The sequence below is a fragment of the Chelonoidis abingdonii genome, chromosome 5 (assembly GCF_003597395.2).
Source record: "Chelonoidis abingdonii isolate Lonesome George chromosome 5, CheloAbing_2.0, whole genome shotgun sequence".
Lineage (NCBI taxonomy): Eukaryota > Metazoa > Chordata > Testudines > Testudinidae > Chelonoidis > Chelonoidis abingdonii.
Genome location: NC_133773.1, coordinates 40,920,114 through 40,940,950, shown reverse-complemented (window position 1 = coordinate 40,940,950; position 20,837 = coordinate 40,920,114). Strand labels below are relative to the sequence as shown.

Sequence of the window (20,837 nt, the reverse complement as noted above, 5' to 3'; positions counted from 1 at the left end):
ACACCAAGGGTGAGTCTATTAATTCTGATCTATGCAACTTTTTCCAGGACAGCTATGCTAATCGTCAGTTGAAGAAAACAAAAACTGAGTGACACACAAGAGTTGTACACAGTATGCCACCATTATTTCAGTGAATGCATTTTAATGCTTCATTTAATCATGTAACGACATTTTTAAAAAAAAAAAGGGCCACAAAGATGATCTTCCCAGATCTAATTATTAACTCCTTTGCCTTGTTCTCTCCAGTGTAGTATAAAAGGCACGCAGTGTCCCCTCATATTAGTTTAATTTAGATTTACTAGGTTACTTTTCACAATTGCTGTACAGTTTACTAGAGGAAATCCCTAATTGTGAGGGTCTGAAACTCCCTACCCCACACTAGATAATACAAATTTGTAAATCACATCATTGTTTGAGTCACAAATGATCCCATGAACTCAGAAAGCTTCTGGTAAAGTTAGTCTAATGACCCTGAAAAATAGCAGACTCTGATAACTTTGTCACAATCTAGGGCCTGATCCTACCTTCACTGAAGTCAATGGAAAGATTCAAGATGTTCCAAATAGAATCAGATAATTTAAAAAAAATTCAGATAATTTAAAAAAAAAAATGGGGAGACATTCATTCCGGGATTTTTGTTTCTATTCTGATCTGGGTCTAGTTTAGAAACTGTAGTGATAGGCACTATCTAAAACCTAAATAGACTGGGTTACTTGCCCATCTTTCAGAGACTGTGAATGGCTTGCCAACTACAAAACCAGTTTCTCCTCCCTTGGTTTTCACACCTCTGCTGCTAGAAGAGGGTCTCATCCTCCCTGACTGAACTAACCTCATTATCTCTATCCTGCTTCTTACTTGCATATATATACCTGCCCCTGGAAATTTCCACTACGTGCATCCGACGAAGTGGGTATTCACCCATGAAAGCTCATGCTCCAATACGTCTGTTAGTCTATAAGGTGCCACAGGACTCTTTGCTGCATTTTTCAGAGGTATTTCTAGGCAGATTTTTAGGTTGGGGCCATCTCTAGTTCAGACTGTGGATTTGGTTCAGATAAGCACCAAAGGTCTTTCCTTCCAACCTGGCTGGAGATTTCACAGTGGCAGCCTTCCCCCACCCTTGCAGTTTATTACAGCTTTCCCCCACTGTGACACACTCTTGGAACCCTTAATGTACAAAAAGAACAGGAGTACTTGTGGTACCTTAGAGACTAACACATTTATTTGAGCATAAGCTTTAATGGGCTACGGCCCACTTCATCAGATGCATAGAATGGAACATATAGTAAGAAATTATATATATATATATTGTGATGGGGCAAGGCCAGATGGCTACAGTAAAGTACTGAGAAACAGGTATGTTAGCCCTAGGCTAAACAAATCCCTAGTACCCTGGTAACCAAATGGCAGTTGCTCCAGGTTAATCAAGGCACTTGGAGCCAATTAAGATCTTTCTAGAAGGCAGTAGAGATAGCTACTTTAATTAGAACACCTGCAGCCAATCAAGGCAGGCTAATCAGGGCACCTGGGTTTAAAAAGGAGCTCACTCCAGTCAGGCAGGGAGGAGCCAGAGGAGAAGGAGCGTGTGTGAGGAGCTGGGAGCAAGAAGGCAAGGAGCTGAGAGTGAGAGAGTGTACTGCTGGAGGATTGAGGAGGACAAGCGTTATCAGACACCAGGAGGAAGGTCCTGTGGTGAGGATAAAGAAGGTGTTTGGAGGAGGCCATGGGGAAGTAGCCCAGGGAGTTGTAGCAGTCATGCAGCTGTTACAGGAGGCACTATAGACAGGTGTGAGCCACAGAGCCCTGGGCTAGAACCCAGAGTAGAGGGTGGGCCTGGGTTCCCCCCAAACCTCCCAACTCCTGGTTAGACACAGGAGGAGCTGACCCAGACAGTGGGTTCCACAAGAGGGGAAGATCACTGAGGTGAACAAATCCGCCAATAAGCGCAGGACCCACCAAGGTAGAGGAGGAACTTTGTCACAATATACAGAGAACATGAAAAGGTGGAAGCAGCCATACCAACTGTAATTAATTAATTAGTCTCTTTCAGTTGGTATGGCTACTTCCACCTTTTCATGTTCTCTGTATGTATATATATTTCTTACTATATGTTCCATTCTATTCATCTGATGAAGTGGGCTGTAGCCAACAAAAGCTTATGCTCAAATAAATTAGATAATCTCTAAGGTGCCACAAGTACTTCTGTTCTTTTTGCGGATACAGACTAACATGGCTGCTACTCTGAAACCTGTCTTAATGTACAAAGTTTCCCACTGGGAGGTTAATTTAGGCAAGAAATCATAGTTTAAGTGTATCCCACTTCATAATTAATTAATTTAGAGCATCTGCAATCTGCTAGATACTTTACAGATATATAGATGCACATGGTGGCTGCCCTGAAGAGATTACAGTCGAAATTCAAACATGATATAAGGAGTGGAAGTAACAGATAGCAAGGTGTGGAATTGGGGGTTGGGAGATGGACAGTTGTAATGTTTTTGATTCTATGTACTACTTGTTCTGATTTACATCTATAGATATCCTGTAGGAAGTAAGTAGTTCTCTAAGAAATGATTTCATCAGAAAGACAAAAGCAGTAACAAACTTTGCTGCATGATATGCAACAGCTTCCACTAAGAAAAAGCACCACAACTAACACCAGTATTTCTCAACCATGTAATTGCCTCCACATTCAGTTAAGCAGAACTTGTAAGACTGCATGAAATAGCAACATCTGGCAATTCTCAATAATGTGACTGCATTATGATTGGATGTTTACTCAGCTCAGGCATATCTACATGTTGATGATGGGATTTTGGGATTATTATAATAGTGATTGCTTAAATTACCAAAAGCACCCCATATAATCTCTGACAGGTAGTACACATCTGGGAGCTAAAGTCAGCCCAGATCCCGTTATCTAATTAATTTGTCCACTGAAATAATACATAAACATTGCTTAAAGTACCATATGTTTAATAATCAATTACATAAAAAAATGTTGTGCACTTTCTGTAACTCAACCCTATACTTCAACTTGAAAAATAGTTCCTTTGTACTGGTCAATAACATATATAGACTTGAATCACTGAGAATTTGAATGAAACCATGCTGATTATCAAGGCACAGGTCGCCCTGCAAGCCTAGCATTTTGCAAATTTTATTTTTCATTTTAGTATTGCAATGAATAAAGTCAAACAAGTACCTCCCTGCACAAAACGTATCTTCCAGCACATTAAGTAGTTTTATGTGTTCCAGCTTCCTTAAAATAGACAACCTTATATAGTAATAGTTCCTTCAAATTAGAAGAATCATGTGTATAAGTCTTCCACAACTATTCTAGAATATTATTTTCATGACTGTTCAGGGAAATGGCTATGCAATGTTTGTTTATTTAGCAAAAACTTTTTGCTACACCCTCACAATGTAAGAAATTATTCCTCCCCCTTAGTTACAAAAAGGGATATAGAAATTATCTATCTCAATTAAATTTGTCAGCAGGTGTTTGATATGAACTCTACAAAATATAACTTGAAGAACAGCCTACTGAATGGTATGCAGCAGCTATATTAGCTGCGCCCTGCTAGCTTCTGCACTTCTATTCCAAGCAATAGTTTGTTCTAGGCAGAAAGTTTTCAGAACCTTTAGAGATTCCAAAAGAATTTTGTTCCTTATAGGTGGCATTCAGTCAAATAGCAAGTAGCAATAACAGTTCATAGAATAAGGGAAGGAAAATGTGGACAAAAATTACAGCTCATCAGGCAGCTTTCAGCGGAAGTGGGATGGGGTGGGGGAAATCCAGTTAAATGAAAAAGAGTTCTATTCACTACCTCAGGGTAGAAAAAGCAAAACACCAAATGAGCAGAAAAGCACAGCAAACAAAAATACCCAAACAAGATAAATAGTTACGGTCACTTCTGGCAAGATGCATCAAAACCCCAGCAGATTTCTCCTGATCCCAGACAAGGCAGAAATATCTACCTGTCTTCTCCTCCCTTGCCAAACGGAAAAAGCAGGTCACTTCTGTATAAAGGGCCTCACTCTGCAGAACTCAGTAAAAAGTGACCAGGCTAGCTCCCTCCTGGGGTCTGGATTCAGCAGTCCATCCATATTCAGCAAAGCATTTAAGCATGTGCCTAAGTCCACCCACATTCAGTAAATGCGACTTGATCATATGCTCGTAGTTAACAGGGGCGGCTCCAGGCCCCAGCATACCAAGCACGTGCTTGGGGCGGCAAGCCGCAGGGGGCTCTCTGCCAGCGCAGCAAGGGTGGCAGGCAGGCTGCCTTCGGCGGTTTGCCTGTGGAGCGTCCGCTGGTCCTGCAGCTTCGGACTTCCCACAGGCGTGCCTGCGGCGGGTCTGCTGGTCCCATGGCTTCAGAGGACCTTCCACAGGCACGCCTGTGGGAGGGCCGCCGAAGCTGCAGGACCAGTGGACCCTCCGCAGGCAAGCCGCCGAAGGCAGCCTGCCTGCCATGCTTGGGGCGGCAAAATACCTAGAGCCGTCCCTGATAGTTAAGCACATGCTCATATTCTCTGCTGAACTGGGGACACATTTTCAAAGTGTAACCCTTCTGCCCCTCTGAGTTGGCAGCAACAAGGGCGGGGTTCAGTATCCAGGGGTTCCGTTTCAATAACACAATGCATAACCAGCTCGAACCCCCACCTAGTGACCTGGGACACTTACATACCACACCCCCCTGGGTGCCTCTTGGAGGCAATACTTCCCCTCTCGCAAGCACGGAGTCTGAGTGTAGCAAAATCCTTTTAATAAAGGAAGGAAACAATGCGGCATCCCATTGGAGAAACACCACAAACCAGGATTATAACACAAACCATAAACAAAAACCCACCTCCAAGTACACGTTTGGCAATGTCCTTTTCCCCTTAGGGTCTTAAGTCCAATCACCCAAAGTCTCAACAACCCAAAAGTCTCTGGTCAGTGCCACCCCAGAATTCAAGAGTTTATCTGCAGAGTTTTACCCCCCCCCAGCCTGGGTGGAAATGGGGGGGGTCCAGTCCACAAGGTGTTAAGGGCACCTTTGTGGGCCAGGGCCAACTGCTCCGCCTCTCCGTGGAGTTCTGCTACAGCCTTCACCACGACCAGCTCCACTACACCTGCTGTGCCACTCCTCCAGCTGTCCCTGCAAATCACTTCACTCTGCTCACTGTTCCATGGGCTGCTCCAACACGCTGCAAACTGCTCTGCTCTGCCAGCCGCTTAACAATAAGTCTTCAGGCTCCCCCACTAGTTAACACAGCACTCAGTGATTTCAGCTCTTAGTAGGGGAGCCCTGGTGCTGGTGCACCATTGGCCCAACATGAACTCAGCTCAGCAGTCTCTAGACGGACTCCTAATGGAATCAAAATTAGTTCTACTCTTTTACAGTGGAGAGAGGAAACTGTGCAATTGGTGTTCCAGGCCCTCAAAAGGGGCCCATACCATCAAGTACACACACCAATCCCCAACCTCTCTCAATTCACTGGGTATTGGAACCCATGTTCCTTGTTTAGCAAGTGTCACTTAAGTTATATTGAGACATCTCTGTCATAAAGCAGTCTCCTAATTCCTCATTCACATAACCAGCTGGCAACACTTTATTTATCCTGCCCCAATAACAAAGAAATTGGGGATCCCAGAGCTGTCAAAATAAGCCATCCCAGGCTGGGCTATGCTGGGTGTGCCCATGCAAATATCTGAGAATTCACAATTCCTGAAATTCTTTCTGCACTTCCCATAATTCACCACCAGATGTCAGGGTAGAGCTCATCCTACTCTGCTTACAAAAGTTATTTGGGCACCTAAGATGCAGATAGGAGCCTACTGGGATTTTCAAACCTAACTTGTCACCCTTGGTGGCAGAAAGAAGCCAAGGATTTGAATGGGCATGGAGGACTAACTAGATGTGTTCCTTGACGTGATAGCTGAAGAACATTGGTGGGGTATCGTGAGGGAGTTTGTACAGCTCCAGCATGTGCCTCCTTTATTGTATGAGGGTTTGTCTATGAGGGGAAGCTTCACCAAGTATATTTGTCTGTATACTTAACCCACTGTGATTATGCAAGTATAACTCCCCGTGTAGATACTGTTACTCCTGAAAGAGTGGCTTTTGGGGGGGTTTTCTCTTATACAGCTTCCAAAGCAACATATGCTAAACGAGAAAAGGGCACCTTGTATTAGTATAACAATAACCACACAGATAGTCATACAAGTGTTATTATAGTGGTTTAAATTCGCACTTTACCCATGCACATCTAATTTTGCTGTGTAGACAAAACATCAGTAAGCAAAGACCTCTAGTTTCTAGTGCTGTCATATAGCATACTTCATGAGCACCAAATTCTTTTTTAAAAAAAAAAAAAGTACGGATTGAAATATCTTCAACTTGAGACTGAATAGCCTATCCTCTGTGTAAGCAGGGGAATGGTCCCGCTATTGTGGGGAATGATCCCGCTATTTTGGGGAACTTTCCTGGCTTCTGCACTACCCCAGTGAAGTGGGCTAGTGAAAGGATCTGAGTCCTTGCTCCCACTTCCTTTACCCAGAGGTCTCCCTGCCCTTGAGGACTCCCTTTCCACTCTCCTGTCTGGCAGAGTCCTCGTAACCCCAACAAGGCTGGGCCCAGGATTCCTGGGGGCCTCAACCCCCAACCCTGCTGTGGTCACCACAAGGACAGGGGCTAGGGGTGTCCCCACTTCCAGGGTACTCTCTTTGCACTTGCACACCTCCCTGACCCACTGATCAAATTTCATAAATTTAAAGCAAATCAAGTATTTAATTTAACAATTACTTTTAAAAACAAGAATAGGAAAAATTGGGAAAGGTTAAAGGAAAACACATCACCTCGCTCTGTTTTGCACTGGACCATTAAACAGTGGTCTCTGGACCTCAGGGCACTTCACAGTTTCTTTCTCCGGTTAAGGTCAAATTACCATTTGATGGTGCGGTGATAGCTCAGGCTCGCGGTCTGCGCTGTGAATCAGGCACCGAGGATGCTTTGTGGGTCAGGAATCGGTTGTCTAGACGGCAGTGTGATGGCTGTGAGGGTGGCCAACATCGTTTGCGTCCGCTGGCTATTTGACGCTTTTTGTAAGGTTGCCCTAGTACTCTTTCTCGTCTCCGGTCCTCGTTTAGTTCGCACTCCGCCTTCGACTCATAAGTCTCCCAGTGAATGCGGCTATAAGTGACGATTCGCCTCCAAGTTACGTGGGCTCTGCGCAGGAAGTGCCGTGTTTTGAGAATGCTAGGTCATCGCGGCTGATTGCTGGTTCCTCTTATGTTCTGCTGCACCAAGAGTGTATCCTCTCTGTGGTCCTTTCCTACCAGAGTGATCGGTGACCCCTTGGAAAAGCCGAAGATAAGCAGAAGCCCCTGCTCACTGACTCTGGTACTCGATTGAGATGGAGATGTGCGCCGTGTTATCTGGTACGCTCGCACAGTGTAGTGAGCCCTCTGCTAACATCTGTCCTACTGACATTCTGTATATCAAGTGATGTGCTATGCGTGAGCATACTGGTGCTTGTATGGCCTGCCTCTCAGCTAGGTGCTGAATCTAGTTCGAAGTACTTAATAGAGTGTGTCCCACTGGTGTGGAGTATATCTAATTCTTGTCCCAACGTGACATAGGTTTATGTATATTGCATTCTGTGCTCATGGTCGTTGTTACTGAATATGTCGGATCTCTTATTATGCTCTCAATCCATTACTATACTTATCGCTGGCGCTCAAAGAGCTGTGTACTGTCTTGAGAGGCACTTGGTGATACGTGGTGCATGTGACTAGTGATCTAGAGGCGTGGTCCTCCTGTGGCTCAGGTCTCCTCTCTCTAGCGCTCTATGTTGACGCATATCTCTATCTGAGTGAAACATAGCTGCCTAGATAAAAACCATGACAAGTTCTCAGTCTCACTGTACAGAAGGACCAGCCTGGATCTCGACCGGTAGGGCTCAGCGCGGCGCCGCGGAGCGGTGGCGGTTCATTGTTCAGGCGTTCAGCAGGGACGGAGACGCAGCGGGCGGTGGGCGCTGGTGGGGCTTCGTCTGGTTGATTGAGCGGGCTGCCGCGCGGGCGTTCGATCGAGTGAGCGAGTCCTGCTGCGGCTGAGTTGTGGCGCTGGAGGCTGTGAGTGCGTCGATAGTGGTTGCCGAGTGCGGGGGATCCGCCTGCGGCGTGTTAGGCTGGGGGCTGAGCAGACGCAAGACGCACTTGCCGCGAGGGCTGGAGGAGGTGGTCCTTCTGCGTGTGTGGTGTTGTGATCTGAAGTTGCAGTTTAAATTACCTCGTGTATGCGACTGTAATGCCATAGAGGGGATCCTTTCTTCCAGATAGCTATGCTGCACTTGGAAGTTATAATTTATTCAGCTATGTAACAAAGAATGGTCGCTTGTCTAAAAGTGACTAATAGCGTCGATAGCCGCCATGACTTACAGGACAAAATGATTGGAGAGATATACATCTACTCTATTTATCGGTAAGATGGCTTTAAATTCATTCAATGTGTAGTTTGCACAAGTCCAGGATTGATGAGGTACCATAATACATGGCGGTGGTGCATAGCTCTCAAATAGTTTACTCATCATCTCATGGTACCTCCTGCCAGTGCGCTATTCTTTCGTGATAGATCTGCTTCATGTTCGCATCACAAAATACAATTTTTGGTGCTCCGCGCCTTCCCACTTCTTTATGCACGGTAATAGAGTGTTAGTATTCATATCCTTGAGTGATGCTCTCCGGGCAGTATCCCAGATGCATCGTCGTGCTGTGGAAGAATCCATAGGTACACAGGTTTTCACGTTGTGTTGCTTATCATTAATACATTACTTCCAGAAGCTGCCATCTGCTACAATCTTAAGAGAGCACTATCATTATTATTTGATATACTTAACACTGACATGTCTATGGTGGTGTTGAGTCTAATTAACAGCTGAGTGACTCTGTGTGTTTACTGTTAAGTGAGCTTTCACGGCTATCCTAAAAGGTCATGAAGAAAGATTCCTTTTATGGACATAACTCAAGATATTCTGCTTAGTTGTCGACTAGTCATATTCCATGTGAATGAACTTTTCTATTCAGAGCTGAATGTTCCTCTTTGCCTGTGAATATAACCACTGACTATTAAGGCTTGTTATCGCGGTCCCAATCGTTATTAAAGGTTGTGCTGTTCACCTAAGAATACAGGAATGTAGAGAAAAGCAAGTGACGAATTAAACTCATTGCCAAAGGCAAGTTACTTTGGTATAGTGGATGTGATTCTTAGACGTATAGATGGTAGTTTTATAGTGCTTCATTTGTGTAAGTACTGAGGTGCAATTACTAGAATGGATAGAGCTCGCTTGATTTGGATGGATTAGATCGGTGCTATGGCAGCGACAAGGAAAGGCCCTTCCATGTCTGCAATTGAATTGGCGGCGGCAATGGCGCAGTCAGACGTGGCGAAAGAATGTCAGTGAACCAAAAGTGTCATTCTATACTGGATCGCATTTTGTTATGTTTCTCACGAGAATTCATGGATGAGTACCTTGCGGAGATAATCAATAATCTACTATCTACTCTGATTGGCTGTATCTCTAGAATATTTTGGTTCATGTATCAATCTGTAAATTAGGTGCATATATAGGGCTCGTGGAACTCAGTTTGCAAGAGTGCCAAGGAAACTTATTCTCAGATGAACATGGTGGTAGGATACAGCGCTACTGCATTTCGCTCGCCATTGTCTTACTTCGGTTAAGTTTGGAGCGCCATGAGGCAGATCGCTCGATAACCTCTGTATAAACTGATGAGACTGTTACCTCTTAGCTCTAAGCTGCTCTCATGCGACTGGCGAGAGGTTTAATGAGTGGTTCTTCGGAGGCAGCAAAATAGGATTCCACTACGTTTGTTCTGCTCTAAGTGTCGCTTGACGCTGGTGTACCTGGACCAACCAAATTTTTGTCAATGGAGGGGGTGGTTCGTGGCTCACATAGTGCACGCTGAGTGATATATGTTCGTCCATCTTGGACTGAGTTGTTCTGACCTACTACAGGGCTCGTCCACTGTAATGAGCAGCCCCGTGGGCAGCTCATGAGTCTCCTTGGAGGTATGCGACGTATACCTCACGCAATCTGTACGTTTTGTGAACACCCAGTGCTGCGGACAGGGCTGACCGAACGGAATCTTCACAAATGATATTGCGTCATGGTTCGCAGTTTAGACTGTTGTGCCTGACTGGTGATTGAGGAAACTTTCTGTGCCTTGTGTATGTTGATATTTGCAAGTACGCATCTATTTTCAAAGGGTGGCATATCAGTCTCCAGGATCCATGAGAAGTAATAATGATGCAGGGGTGCCTTGCAAAACTTTACTCGTTATTGAGTTAAATTTTTTGTTTTTGGAAAGGGGAGGGGGCCATGCAGTTCTAAAGTAGATCTGCGACTCCCTTGGCTATCGGATTAGGAAATAATGGCAGTTAGAAACCCTTCCCCTCTTAATTTTGCTGTGGAACTCCTCCTGTGGCTCCACTTGAAGGAGAGACTGAACCTCCTGACCTTTAAATTCATTTTCATGTTGAAGGTGTCCTGACAGAGGGACTGGGGAAGGGCGATGGGGGGGGGGGGGGGGGGGGGGGGGAAGGAGGGGTAGAAAATAACTGGAGGGTGTATCCTACTTCTACATTGCTTAACATCCGAACAGTCTAGTGATGATATGGGAAACCAAGCACTGAGGACAGATGGGAGGTGGGTTTACAAAAAGGAGAATGTGGTGATCTGGCATCCTGGGAATTGGCTACGCCATCCTTTTGAGCTGCTCCCATCAAAATGTCTGTTTGGAACAACTTGAGATGGTCTCTGAGGGCAAAGCATTGATAGCAGAAGTAGAAGGAGGAGTGCTGGTCTTGCCTACCTCTATTTCTGTTTTCTGCAGGTCTGATTGGACAAATGGAGCGAATACTGAGGGGTTGCTGAGCCCTGCATTGGTTCCTGAAAGGGGCCGGCTGTGCAAACCAAGGGGACTTTAATATTCGCCCTCATTGGCCCTTTATCCCCTGGAGCTTAAGCTTAGTCTGCTCCGAAGGAGCAAGGATTTCCTCCAAGTATGGTCTCTGACAGTCTGGTTGGACCTGTTTGCCAGAGCCCGGAGGACTCTAAGAGCTCCTACACAGCCACTGTGAAAGCCATAACCTGGCTGGCGTGAAGCTCCAACCACACTCACAGACCTGTAGAGGCCCTTACTCCTTATTCTCCCGACTCACTAGTTGAGGAGATTTTCTTGCCTAGCATCCTCTTGGGGCCATGTTTTTTAAATTGTACGCTGGAGTTCTTATACGTTAAAGTCCATACCTTGCCCAAAGTGAATTGCTTTGGTTTGGCACTCTGAAGCTGCAAACCCACAACAGAACAAACTTTCTATCAAATACATCTAAACTTTTTTTTAATCTTGTTGATTTTAGGGTTTTGTGCCAATGCCTCAGGCTTTTTCTCTCTCATTGTCAGGATCTACCAGGCGGAGAAAGAATGTAAAGGGAATGAAGTGTAGTAAGGGCAACTCATAACTTTGGCAGGTGCATATACTTCTGCTCAGCCCTTTTTGTGCAGGCTGCTTCTGTGAATCTCTCTTAGCTCTCACCTGCTTCCTGGGCTGCTTGTCTGGCCCCTCTGGCTCTGGTTGCTGCAGCTCTGCTCCCAGGGCAGGTCTGCTCTCTCTAGGCTGTGCTCTGGCTTTTTGGGCTGCAGCTCTGCTTCCAGCAGCTTAGCCTGGGCCCCTACTCTCACCTTAGCTCAGCCCCACTCTGTCTGATCCAGGCAATTTCAGCTCACACGGAGGACAGGACCCACCGTGGCCTTCTTCTCTTTGATTAGCCTGCCCGCCCTGTCAATCAGGCTGACCTGAAGCATTGGCCTCTCGCCATTGTTCCTGGGGACTGTTAGTCTCAGGGTCCTGATTTGCCATCGATCCCTCCCCTTTTAGTGCTGGGAGCTAGCAACCAAAACACTCCGACTGAATGTTAGTAAGGGGATAACAGTCCCCTTACATCTGCATAGACTTCCAAGAAATGCATGGCAATGAAATATACATTCACAAGTAAACACGTTTTTAGCATTATATCATTGTCCTTACAGTGCCTAAAAGGTACACAAGGTGCTCTACAGGACAAAAAAAGAGATGTGATCTCTACTCGGAAGAGCTTACAATTTAATGTTTGACATGATGCAAGCAGTGGAGCTGCAAAATAGTTTACTCCACCTCTGTCCCCCAAATGGTTCATTCTGTCATTTGAAGTTTTACATGAGTCACACACTTTTGCAACAAGCATTTATTCTAACTGTTCAGGGCAGTAACCGATCTCTACAGCATTCAGGAAAAGTTTCCCAAATGCTTATGACACTTAACACATACAGCCGCATAGAATCCTGTGGCACCCTATAGACTAACAGACATTTTGGAGCATGAGCTTTCGTGGGTGAATACCCACTTCCACAACTGCAAGGTTCAAGAGGATCAAGCCAATATCCTTATCTGGTTCAAACTGTCAATTCCATGGAAGCTGAAGAACTGGCTTCCTGTGTATGATACCCCTGTCCTGATCAGGAAGAATGGGAGAAGGACCCAGCAAAGGCAATAGATAGTGGATCTAGAACTGAAATGTATGTCTATGGAGGCAATCAGAGAAACGGATGGAGGTAGTCTATTAATCAGGAGGAAAGGATCCTCTCATGTGCCGCAGTCAGAACTGCAATAGATGGCATATTACCCAGAGGGCTTACGTTTGAAGCTTAGAGTTCCAGTCAACATGAGAGCACTCAGGGCTAGATTTTTTTTTTATTTTATTTTATTTTTATATTTTTCAGAAAAGCTCAACTCCATTTTAGGTGTTTAGGCACCCACCAAATGCCAAATTTCAAATGTGCTCAGCATACCTCCATCTCCCATTGTTCTCAGTGGGAGCTGGGTGCTCAGCTCTTTTAAAGATTTTGGCCCTCATGCTCAACATTATACTGCACTGGAGTGTGGGCAGCAAAAAAAACTCTATGGTGTAGCCGCTGTAGGCACCACCTATACCAATGGGAGGGGTTCTCCCATGAATGTAGGTCATCCACCTCCCCAAGAGGCTGTCTATACCAGGGGTTAGGTTAGCATAGGATGTAGCTGTGCTGATATAATTTCCCAGTGTAGACTAGCACTGGTGCGTGCTCAAGTCTTGCTGCTTTGTCCATCCTCAGCTTGGAGCCTGATCTTGCAGTCCTTCCATTATCATCCAATGTGACCGGTGCACTCAAAAGGGCTGCAGGGTCTGATGAGACAAGCTAACTACCTGAAGAAAGTGGGAAAACCATCATTCCTTATATAACATGTTTTTATTGGTCCCAATTTTTAAGCCCCTTAACCTGCCCTCCAATTTTGTAATGTCATTTTTGTTCCCACCAGCAATAGTGGTAGAAATTAATTCTGGATTCAGTCAGGTAGCTCACTGTCTAAATGCTCTCATTGTTGTCCACAATTAATTGCAGGGACAAAATTGTTCCTCCAAAACTAGAAGCAATCTCTTAAAATAAAAGCCATTTTATAGCGTAATAAACTCTGAGCATTACTCCCCTGAATAATGGGCTCCTTCAATCATTTCTGCTTGAGAAGATAAGTGTAAAGCAACCCAAGTTCCACCCAGAATGCGACACGATCCTAAAGGATATTATAAACATCATTTTCTGCCATGCTGTTTTGCTGCGAATTTAGCCAAGAAAACTTACTATTAAGTTAATAAGAATAGAATGGCAGGAAATACAAAACAATAAAATATAATGTCATACAGTACACTTTAAATGTTTCCAGCAAAGGATTCAAACAATGAAGCAAAGCACTATACAAAAGAGCTAATGTAAGTTTAGTATTTAGATACAGCTTTACTTTCTTAAGTTATGTATATTGAGCCAATATGTACTCTCTCCCACTGAAAACTCTCTTGGCATAAAGTTTTAAAGTTTATCTATTAGAAACAAACACAAATGAATATTTGCCATCTATCCAGACCATATTGTATTTGTATAAATGCTTTTGGAAAGTATGCCAAAAACAGTTTGGTATGGAGGCTGCATATCCAAACAGAGTATACAGTTGTGTCAGTTCTGTTGTGCAGTACTACACGAGTGCCTTAGTACTAAACACTTCCATTGGCATTGCTGCTGGAGTACAAAGCTTTCCTTCCTTCCCTCTGCAATGAAATGATTTAAATACTCACAACTCTATGCTTTGGAAGCCCAAATAACCCCTCCTGTGGTAAAGGTATATTAGAAAGAATTTCTTTTTCATTATCTACTCAGTGCCAGAAAGACAAACATAGTATTTCATCATCAGAGTTCAAAACTAGGCAGTTTCCACTTGATTTTGGCAAACTAATTTATTGTTTCAATTTTCAGATTGATTTTTAGTCAAATCTCTATAACAGGCCTCCTGCTGCCCCACTGAAGTGAATGGAAGTTTGCCATTGACTGAAATAGGAGTTGGATCAAGTCCTATGTGCACAGGCAAAATTTTATTGGTTATTAAATTGGGTCAGTATTAGTTAAAGGACTTCATAAAACCTTCTTCAGAAAAGAAACACAGCCCCTCCAAACAACTCCTCAGGCAAAAGGCTGTGTGTAAATATGCCTTACTTGCCAGTCCACCCTAATAAGACTTTCCACTGCTGGGGAGTTCATTCTATGGACAGACAACTTTAGCCTTTAACGCTGTCAGTCTCATACCCTTCACAAGCACTAAAATCAATAATGCTTTAAAAAATAAAATCGGGAGGATTCCCCACTAAACTTTCAAGGTATATATTTTTGATTACTCAGCTAATGCATGTGCATATATTTTTCCTGTAAGGCTCAAAGAGCCAACGATGTTAAAAAAAAAAAAAAAAAAGTAAGGACCAGATCCTCAGCTGGTGACAGTCAGAATAGTTTGATTGAATTCAGTGGGCCTAATTGTTTATTTCTGGCTTCCTGAGCCAGCAGGAGCTGGAAAAGCTGCACAGATTTTGCTCTCATTGGTGCTCGGTGCAGTACGAGTACTGTGCAGAACTGATGCCTTCTGGAGGGAAACTCAGCCAGGCCTCTACAGCAAGTGAATAGTAGCTCTGATGTGATGCAGCACACAGGATGAGGGGGTGTGGAGCAGCAAGGAAAATAAGATAATCCATGGTGCTAGGGTGACCAGACTGCAAATGTGAAAAATCAGGACAGGGGGTGGGGGATAATAGGAGCCTATATAAGAAAAAGACCCACAAATCTGGACTGTCCCTATAACATCGGGACGTCTGGTCACCCTATATGGCACACTCTCAAAGACAACAACAACAACACAAAAAGCCCCACACAACCCCACTGAAATCAATTAATTTTTCTGTGTTCAGCAGAATGGCTTTATCATTCTAAGAGCTGATGGAGAGGTAGAGCTTTTTCCCCCAGGAAGTTTAAGTAATTTCTCTGGATTATTTTTGCTAGGAATAATCAAACAGAAAACCTCATCTTGTAGGTATGACTCCAAACATAACATTAATACTTATGGCTAATAGTTCTGTAAATATTTAACAGAGTTTTACTTAATTTAAAAAAAGAGAGTGTGAGCATTCTGTGGATGCGGTAAACTAGAACTATTCTTTTCAGTGACAAAATGTTTATATTCAAAGTATTGCTCAAAGAGAATGAAGTGGCTTTACTGAATGTCATCTGTTAGAATGAATGTTTTGTTTTAAAAAATAAATACTTAGATATTCAGAGTAATAAAGAATACAGAATGGTTGAGACCAGTGTATAATATGTGTACTAAGGCTCCGATTCACATATGCATCCCTGTTCAGGGCAAAATATGCTTATGTGCTTTCCTGAATCAGGAGAATGGTTCTGAAATAACAATGAAACTGCTAAAAAGCCAGGCTGCATGAAATTAAGATGGCACTTTTTATCTTTATGTTCCTGTGCCTTCTGTGTCCACCATAACATAAGTGAAGGACCTGGATTTTTTTTAAGTTTTTAATTTTATAAAATATAAAAACTAAATTAAAGAAAAAATAATATCCAGAAAACCACTTCAAAGAAAAACATGACTTTCCCACCTAGTTATGCGAGTTTTTGTAGTAAACACTTAACATCCATTATATATATAATGGGCTAGGTTAATTCCTCTTGTAACTCTTTTGGAATCAGGTGAGTTAATGGAGTTATACCCTGGATTAATTTGATCCATTACGTGTAACAAATATGTAAGCAAATAAGTTCACGTGTAGCTATGTCAAAGTCTTGTTAACTTAAGATAGGAGACTTTGCAGAGTAGAACTATTCAAGCAACATAGCTTCCAATACTTAAACCTCGTGAGGCTTCAAAGGACATTTAATCCTTTCTCCCCCTAAAAGAAAAAAGATTTACGACTAAAGGTAAAGAAGAACAGTCTCTAATTCCCTGTGAGGTTGTGGGGAAATTAACACTATTGAGAAGTGTGTCTCACTGCTTATTGATTTCTGATCAGCTCTGAGAATACACTGGCAAAAAAAGATTATGCCAATAAAAAGATTCCTCTCTGAAAGTATCACACTACCATGTTTTATCTTTGTGGGCACAAACTTTGGGTCTGATCCTTCTCTCATTGATATTGTGGCAGAACAACCTATATCTCAATTGGTAGCAGGACTGGGCCTTTTTTGGAAAAAACAATATTAGATACTTTACATGTTTTTTTAGCACAACTGAATTTGTTGTAGGTTTCAGAATAGTCTTTCTAAAATGGAATAAAATCCACTGCAAATTTCCCTTCCTTTGTTTTAAACCATATCAAGCTACAAGTGCATAACTACAACCCTCTTGCACTGAAATGTCAAAAACTGTTTATTTGGGGTTGGGGAGGAAAGAGGAACCATTTTGCAATTCTTTATCCAGTGACTGCACCCAAGAAGTTTTGCTGTCACACAAAAGGCATTTTTTTCTTTACTCAAAACATGAAACTGACAGTGAAATCCTTTACTTTTTAGGTTTTCATGTTCTGTTGTAACTATTATTCACAGCCCTACTTGAAGCCATGAGATACTTGGCTAATTTAGAGTTCAAATTAAACAAAACCAACTAGGTTCCATACAAACATTTTTAGTGCTCAGAAATGTTTTGCCATAACACTCAACAAAATGTTTTTCTGTCTCTGGATATTTTTTTCAGACTGTTTTACCTCAGGTTCAGTAATGAACCTTATGGCAGTTGGTTACATAATTATGTTAGACTCAGGAACTTTTGCAACAAATAGAAGCGGAGGGGTTTCAATATGGATTTAATTTCACCATATTTTGTTCAAAAGGAACCTGAAACTGAAAGTGAAACGCAAAGGGTTTGAAACAACCTGAAGCAATACTGAGAAAAGTTCATGCTCAGGTATAATTCATTAGTGTTTTGTATGCCATATAGGGGTTGGGTCCTAGCCATGTTAGAGATTGACTCTCTCCCTGTATTGTGACCCCCAAAATTAAAAGCAGCTGAAGGGCCTGGTATCTGAAGACTGACAGCAGGATATGTTCAGCAAGGGGCCTTTTAGGGCTTGTCTAGACAGCAAAAATAAGTCATGTTAGAAAATGAGTGATATATATTTTATATATATATAAAAGGACCTAAAGAAAAGCTCTGTGTAAGCTCAACATTTGTCTCTCTCTCACCAAAAGAAGTTAGTCCAATAAAAGATCCTACCTCATTCACCTGGTCACTCTCCATTTTAACTAACAGTTTTAAATACTATTTTGGGCAAGTCATGTTGAGTTAGTTGGTCATGGTCAACCATAGGGGGCAGACAAGGGTTATCCTCAAACAGCTGATGTTTTTTAAACACAACATGCCGCGCCTAGAACAGGTGCACATTAATTAAAGTGTGTTAGCTAATACATTCCCAAACATAACTTGTTTTCCCAGTCTAGACAAACCCTTACTCTGAAATTCACTTCTTTTGCTGGTCTGACAGAGCCTGCATTTGTTGATATGCAGGGCACCAAGTAAACCCTAATCTGCCTGGGCACCCAGAACCTGTCAGTGCAGCCCATCCAGTAGACAGGGCTGGCTGACCTGGAGATCTGCCAATTCAGAACATCTTGTGGGGAGTCAGACAGCAGGCCCCTATTAAGCCCTGGCTGGAGTTTAACAGTACCCTCCATGGCTGGTCATGATAGGAAAAGGCATGTTGTGGGAAAGGTATTGATAAGTTGGGGTTCCAAAAAAGTTCTTGGCCTTGTGAAGGAGCAGCCTTGGGTGGCAGGCCAGTCAAAAGTGACAGCTTTCAGTCCCTAGTGATCTGGGCCATATCATAACCAGCAGCTGAGGAATTATAATCTGGTACCCATAATCAACTTCATGAGATATTAGTTTACTAACAGTACCTTACAAATATATTTAATTTTGTTTTTATAAAGCTTGTTCTAAAGTTTTTGCATTACTTGGCCATTTGATTGGTTTTAATTACAAGTAAAACACACATACTTTCCTTAATGATCCTTTCTAAAAATTATTGGTTCCTGCTTTTAGAGATGAGTCACAACTGTAATCACTTGGCTAGTTCTCCTAACTTCAGGGTTCAAGTGGTTTAGTGGTTTTGGTGCATTAGTCTTAGGACACATCCAAACTATCTCTGATATTTTTGTTTTTTGTAAAACCCCTGACTTTACTCATCTTTGTCTGTAACAGAGATGGGCCATACCTGAACCTTGTGTCAAAACTACCATGATTTTGCTTTGCTTTGCTTTGACAAAACAAAAGCTACCCCAGTTCTACCCATCTCCTTTGACTTTTGCATTCCTTGATGTTTTCACTAGGTGGCAGAATTCCACCATCACCTACTATTGATGAAGCTACTTGCAAAGAAAGAGTTGCTGCAAACAGATTTTGATTTTTTTAAACAAAAAACACTGTTAGAGTATTGTGAAATATTTAAAAATAAACGTTGAGACAATGATACTTACAAATGATAAGAGAAAAATATGTTCAATAAACTGCAGCTTGACTATTGAATAAGATTAATTTTATGGCTGGAAGTAATTCAGAGACAACAGAATGAAAGATGTTATTTTCCTAGCAAAAGAACGGACACAAGCCCCTTGTTTTAAACAAGGAAAATCCTTTTCTCCCATATCTAATATTTCTGCTATATTGGAAAAACTAACCCAATTAGTTTAATGCAACTGTAATTAGTATGTATATTACCAGCTAAAAGAAGTACGAGATTAAAGAACTAGCTTAATAATGCCCCAAAATCAAATTCCTAAAAATTTAGCAACCTTCCTAGTACTGAATACTATGAGATAATGAATATACCCTTTTTTCTTGTTTTCTTTTTTATTTTATTGGTATAAAATACAAGCTAATCTCAGGACTTCAAATTAATCTGACAGGATTCATTATATTCACTAGTCCAAAATCTGCTCTCGCAGTATTGAATTTGTGCTGATACCATAGCTGTGGACAGAATGGCCCCTTGTCTAAGATGACATAATGTGGAAACATGGCTATCATTCTACAATTCCTAAATAACCATGAAAAACCATAGTCTGTAATAAAATGAATATTTATTTTAAATCAAACTACTTAAAAATGTCATGGTTTGAGACCATTTCAAGTTGTTTTAGACTTTTTGTTGTGTACTTTCACTTCATATATAAATATAAACTGTGATATGCTCAACAATTTTCAGGTTATAATCCATGAAATACATATCAAGGCATGTTTGGCAACTATTAAAGCTATTTCCAGAGAATGTACTTTTCATTAATATGAAGTGATGACTCTCTGCGTAATGCTTTCCAGGAGTCCCAAAATAGTAGGAACACTTTCTCGTGCCAAATCATTTATTTATTCCATGCCAAGACTAGAGAAAGTGTCACAAATCAATAGTCAAAACTGGGTTTGCTAACCGGGGACCCAATCCTGTGTGGTGCTGAGTGACTTCCACCACACCCAATGAATTCAGTAGGCACTGAAGGCACTCATCGTCTCATAAGATTCTGCCCTTCCCATGCAAGAAAACAGCTGTGGTACTTATAGGTAATCAAAAGGTAAGAATTACCTATTGTTTTTAAAAAAATCACTATCTGCACCTGTGGAAGCAGCTCCCCAAATACATTTCCAACAAACATAGCCAGCCTCACAATAAAGCTTGCCTCAAGGCTTCTGACTGGAAGCTATACAGATCACAACAAGCTTCTTTCTTTCTCTCCTTGTCATAACACACTAATAACATCTCTCTCATTGTCCTACCTTAGCGATTTGCAAAGGCTGCTTTTGCTCCTTGCCACCTTGCAATCTAAAGCCCCAAGGTGCCCCTCCACTCATGGAAATGCAGATATAATCCCCTGTGCCCATTTTCCTGGTGCAGTTAGGCAGAATTCATCTGCAGAGGAAGATGAAAAGTTCTCTAGCTTTTGTAGATGTTCACTGAACTTGAGGCTTCCCTGCCAGGCAGAGCTGGAGAAGCAGAGCACCACTCTGTTGCTGCTGCTGCTGCGTACTGCTCTCTATAATGTAGTCATTCACAAGAATGTAAGAACTCTCACAGATGAAGAGCCCAGCCCACTGTTTCGTCAGACTCGCCTATGCTCAGCCCACCTTCAGAGTAAAGTAAAATAATGCTGCAAAACCCCACAAAAAAGAGACTGAGCCATGAGGCTAAAAAGGCTATATTTAACCACAAGAGCCTCTGCCTTTGACAGCTACATCAAAACACCAGAGCAAGTAGTGTAAATTTCCCAGTGATGATTTAAGACCACGTTTATATTTTGTACATGGTACCAGACTTGTTAAACTGTAATCTCTGTATTTCTTGATCTCACACTCCAAACAAAGGAGAGAATAGAGAATATGAGAA

General features: G+C 42.4%; 1 protein-coding gene across 1 annotated transcript in view; it reads right to left on the bottom strand.

Annotated features, from left to right (window-relative positions):
• Positions 1–20,472, bottom strand: part of SYNPO2 (synaptopodin 2) — a 135,247-nt gene extending 114,775 nt beyond the window's left edge. The window contains exon 1 of the mRNA XM_032762531.2: positions 20,231–20,472. Coding sequence (XP_032618422.1) covers positions 20,231–20,335 — 105 coding nt within the window. The 5' untranslated portion in view covers positions 20,336–20,472. The remainder of the gene's footprint in view (positions 1–20,230) is intronic.
• Between the last annotated feature and the right edge of the window lie 365 nt (positions 20,473–20,837).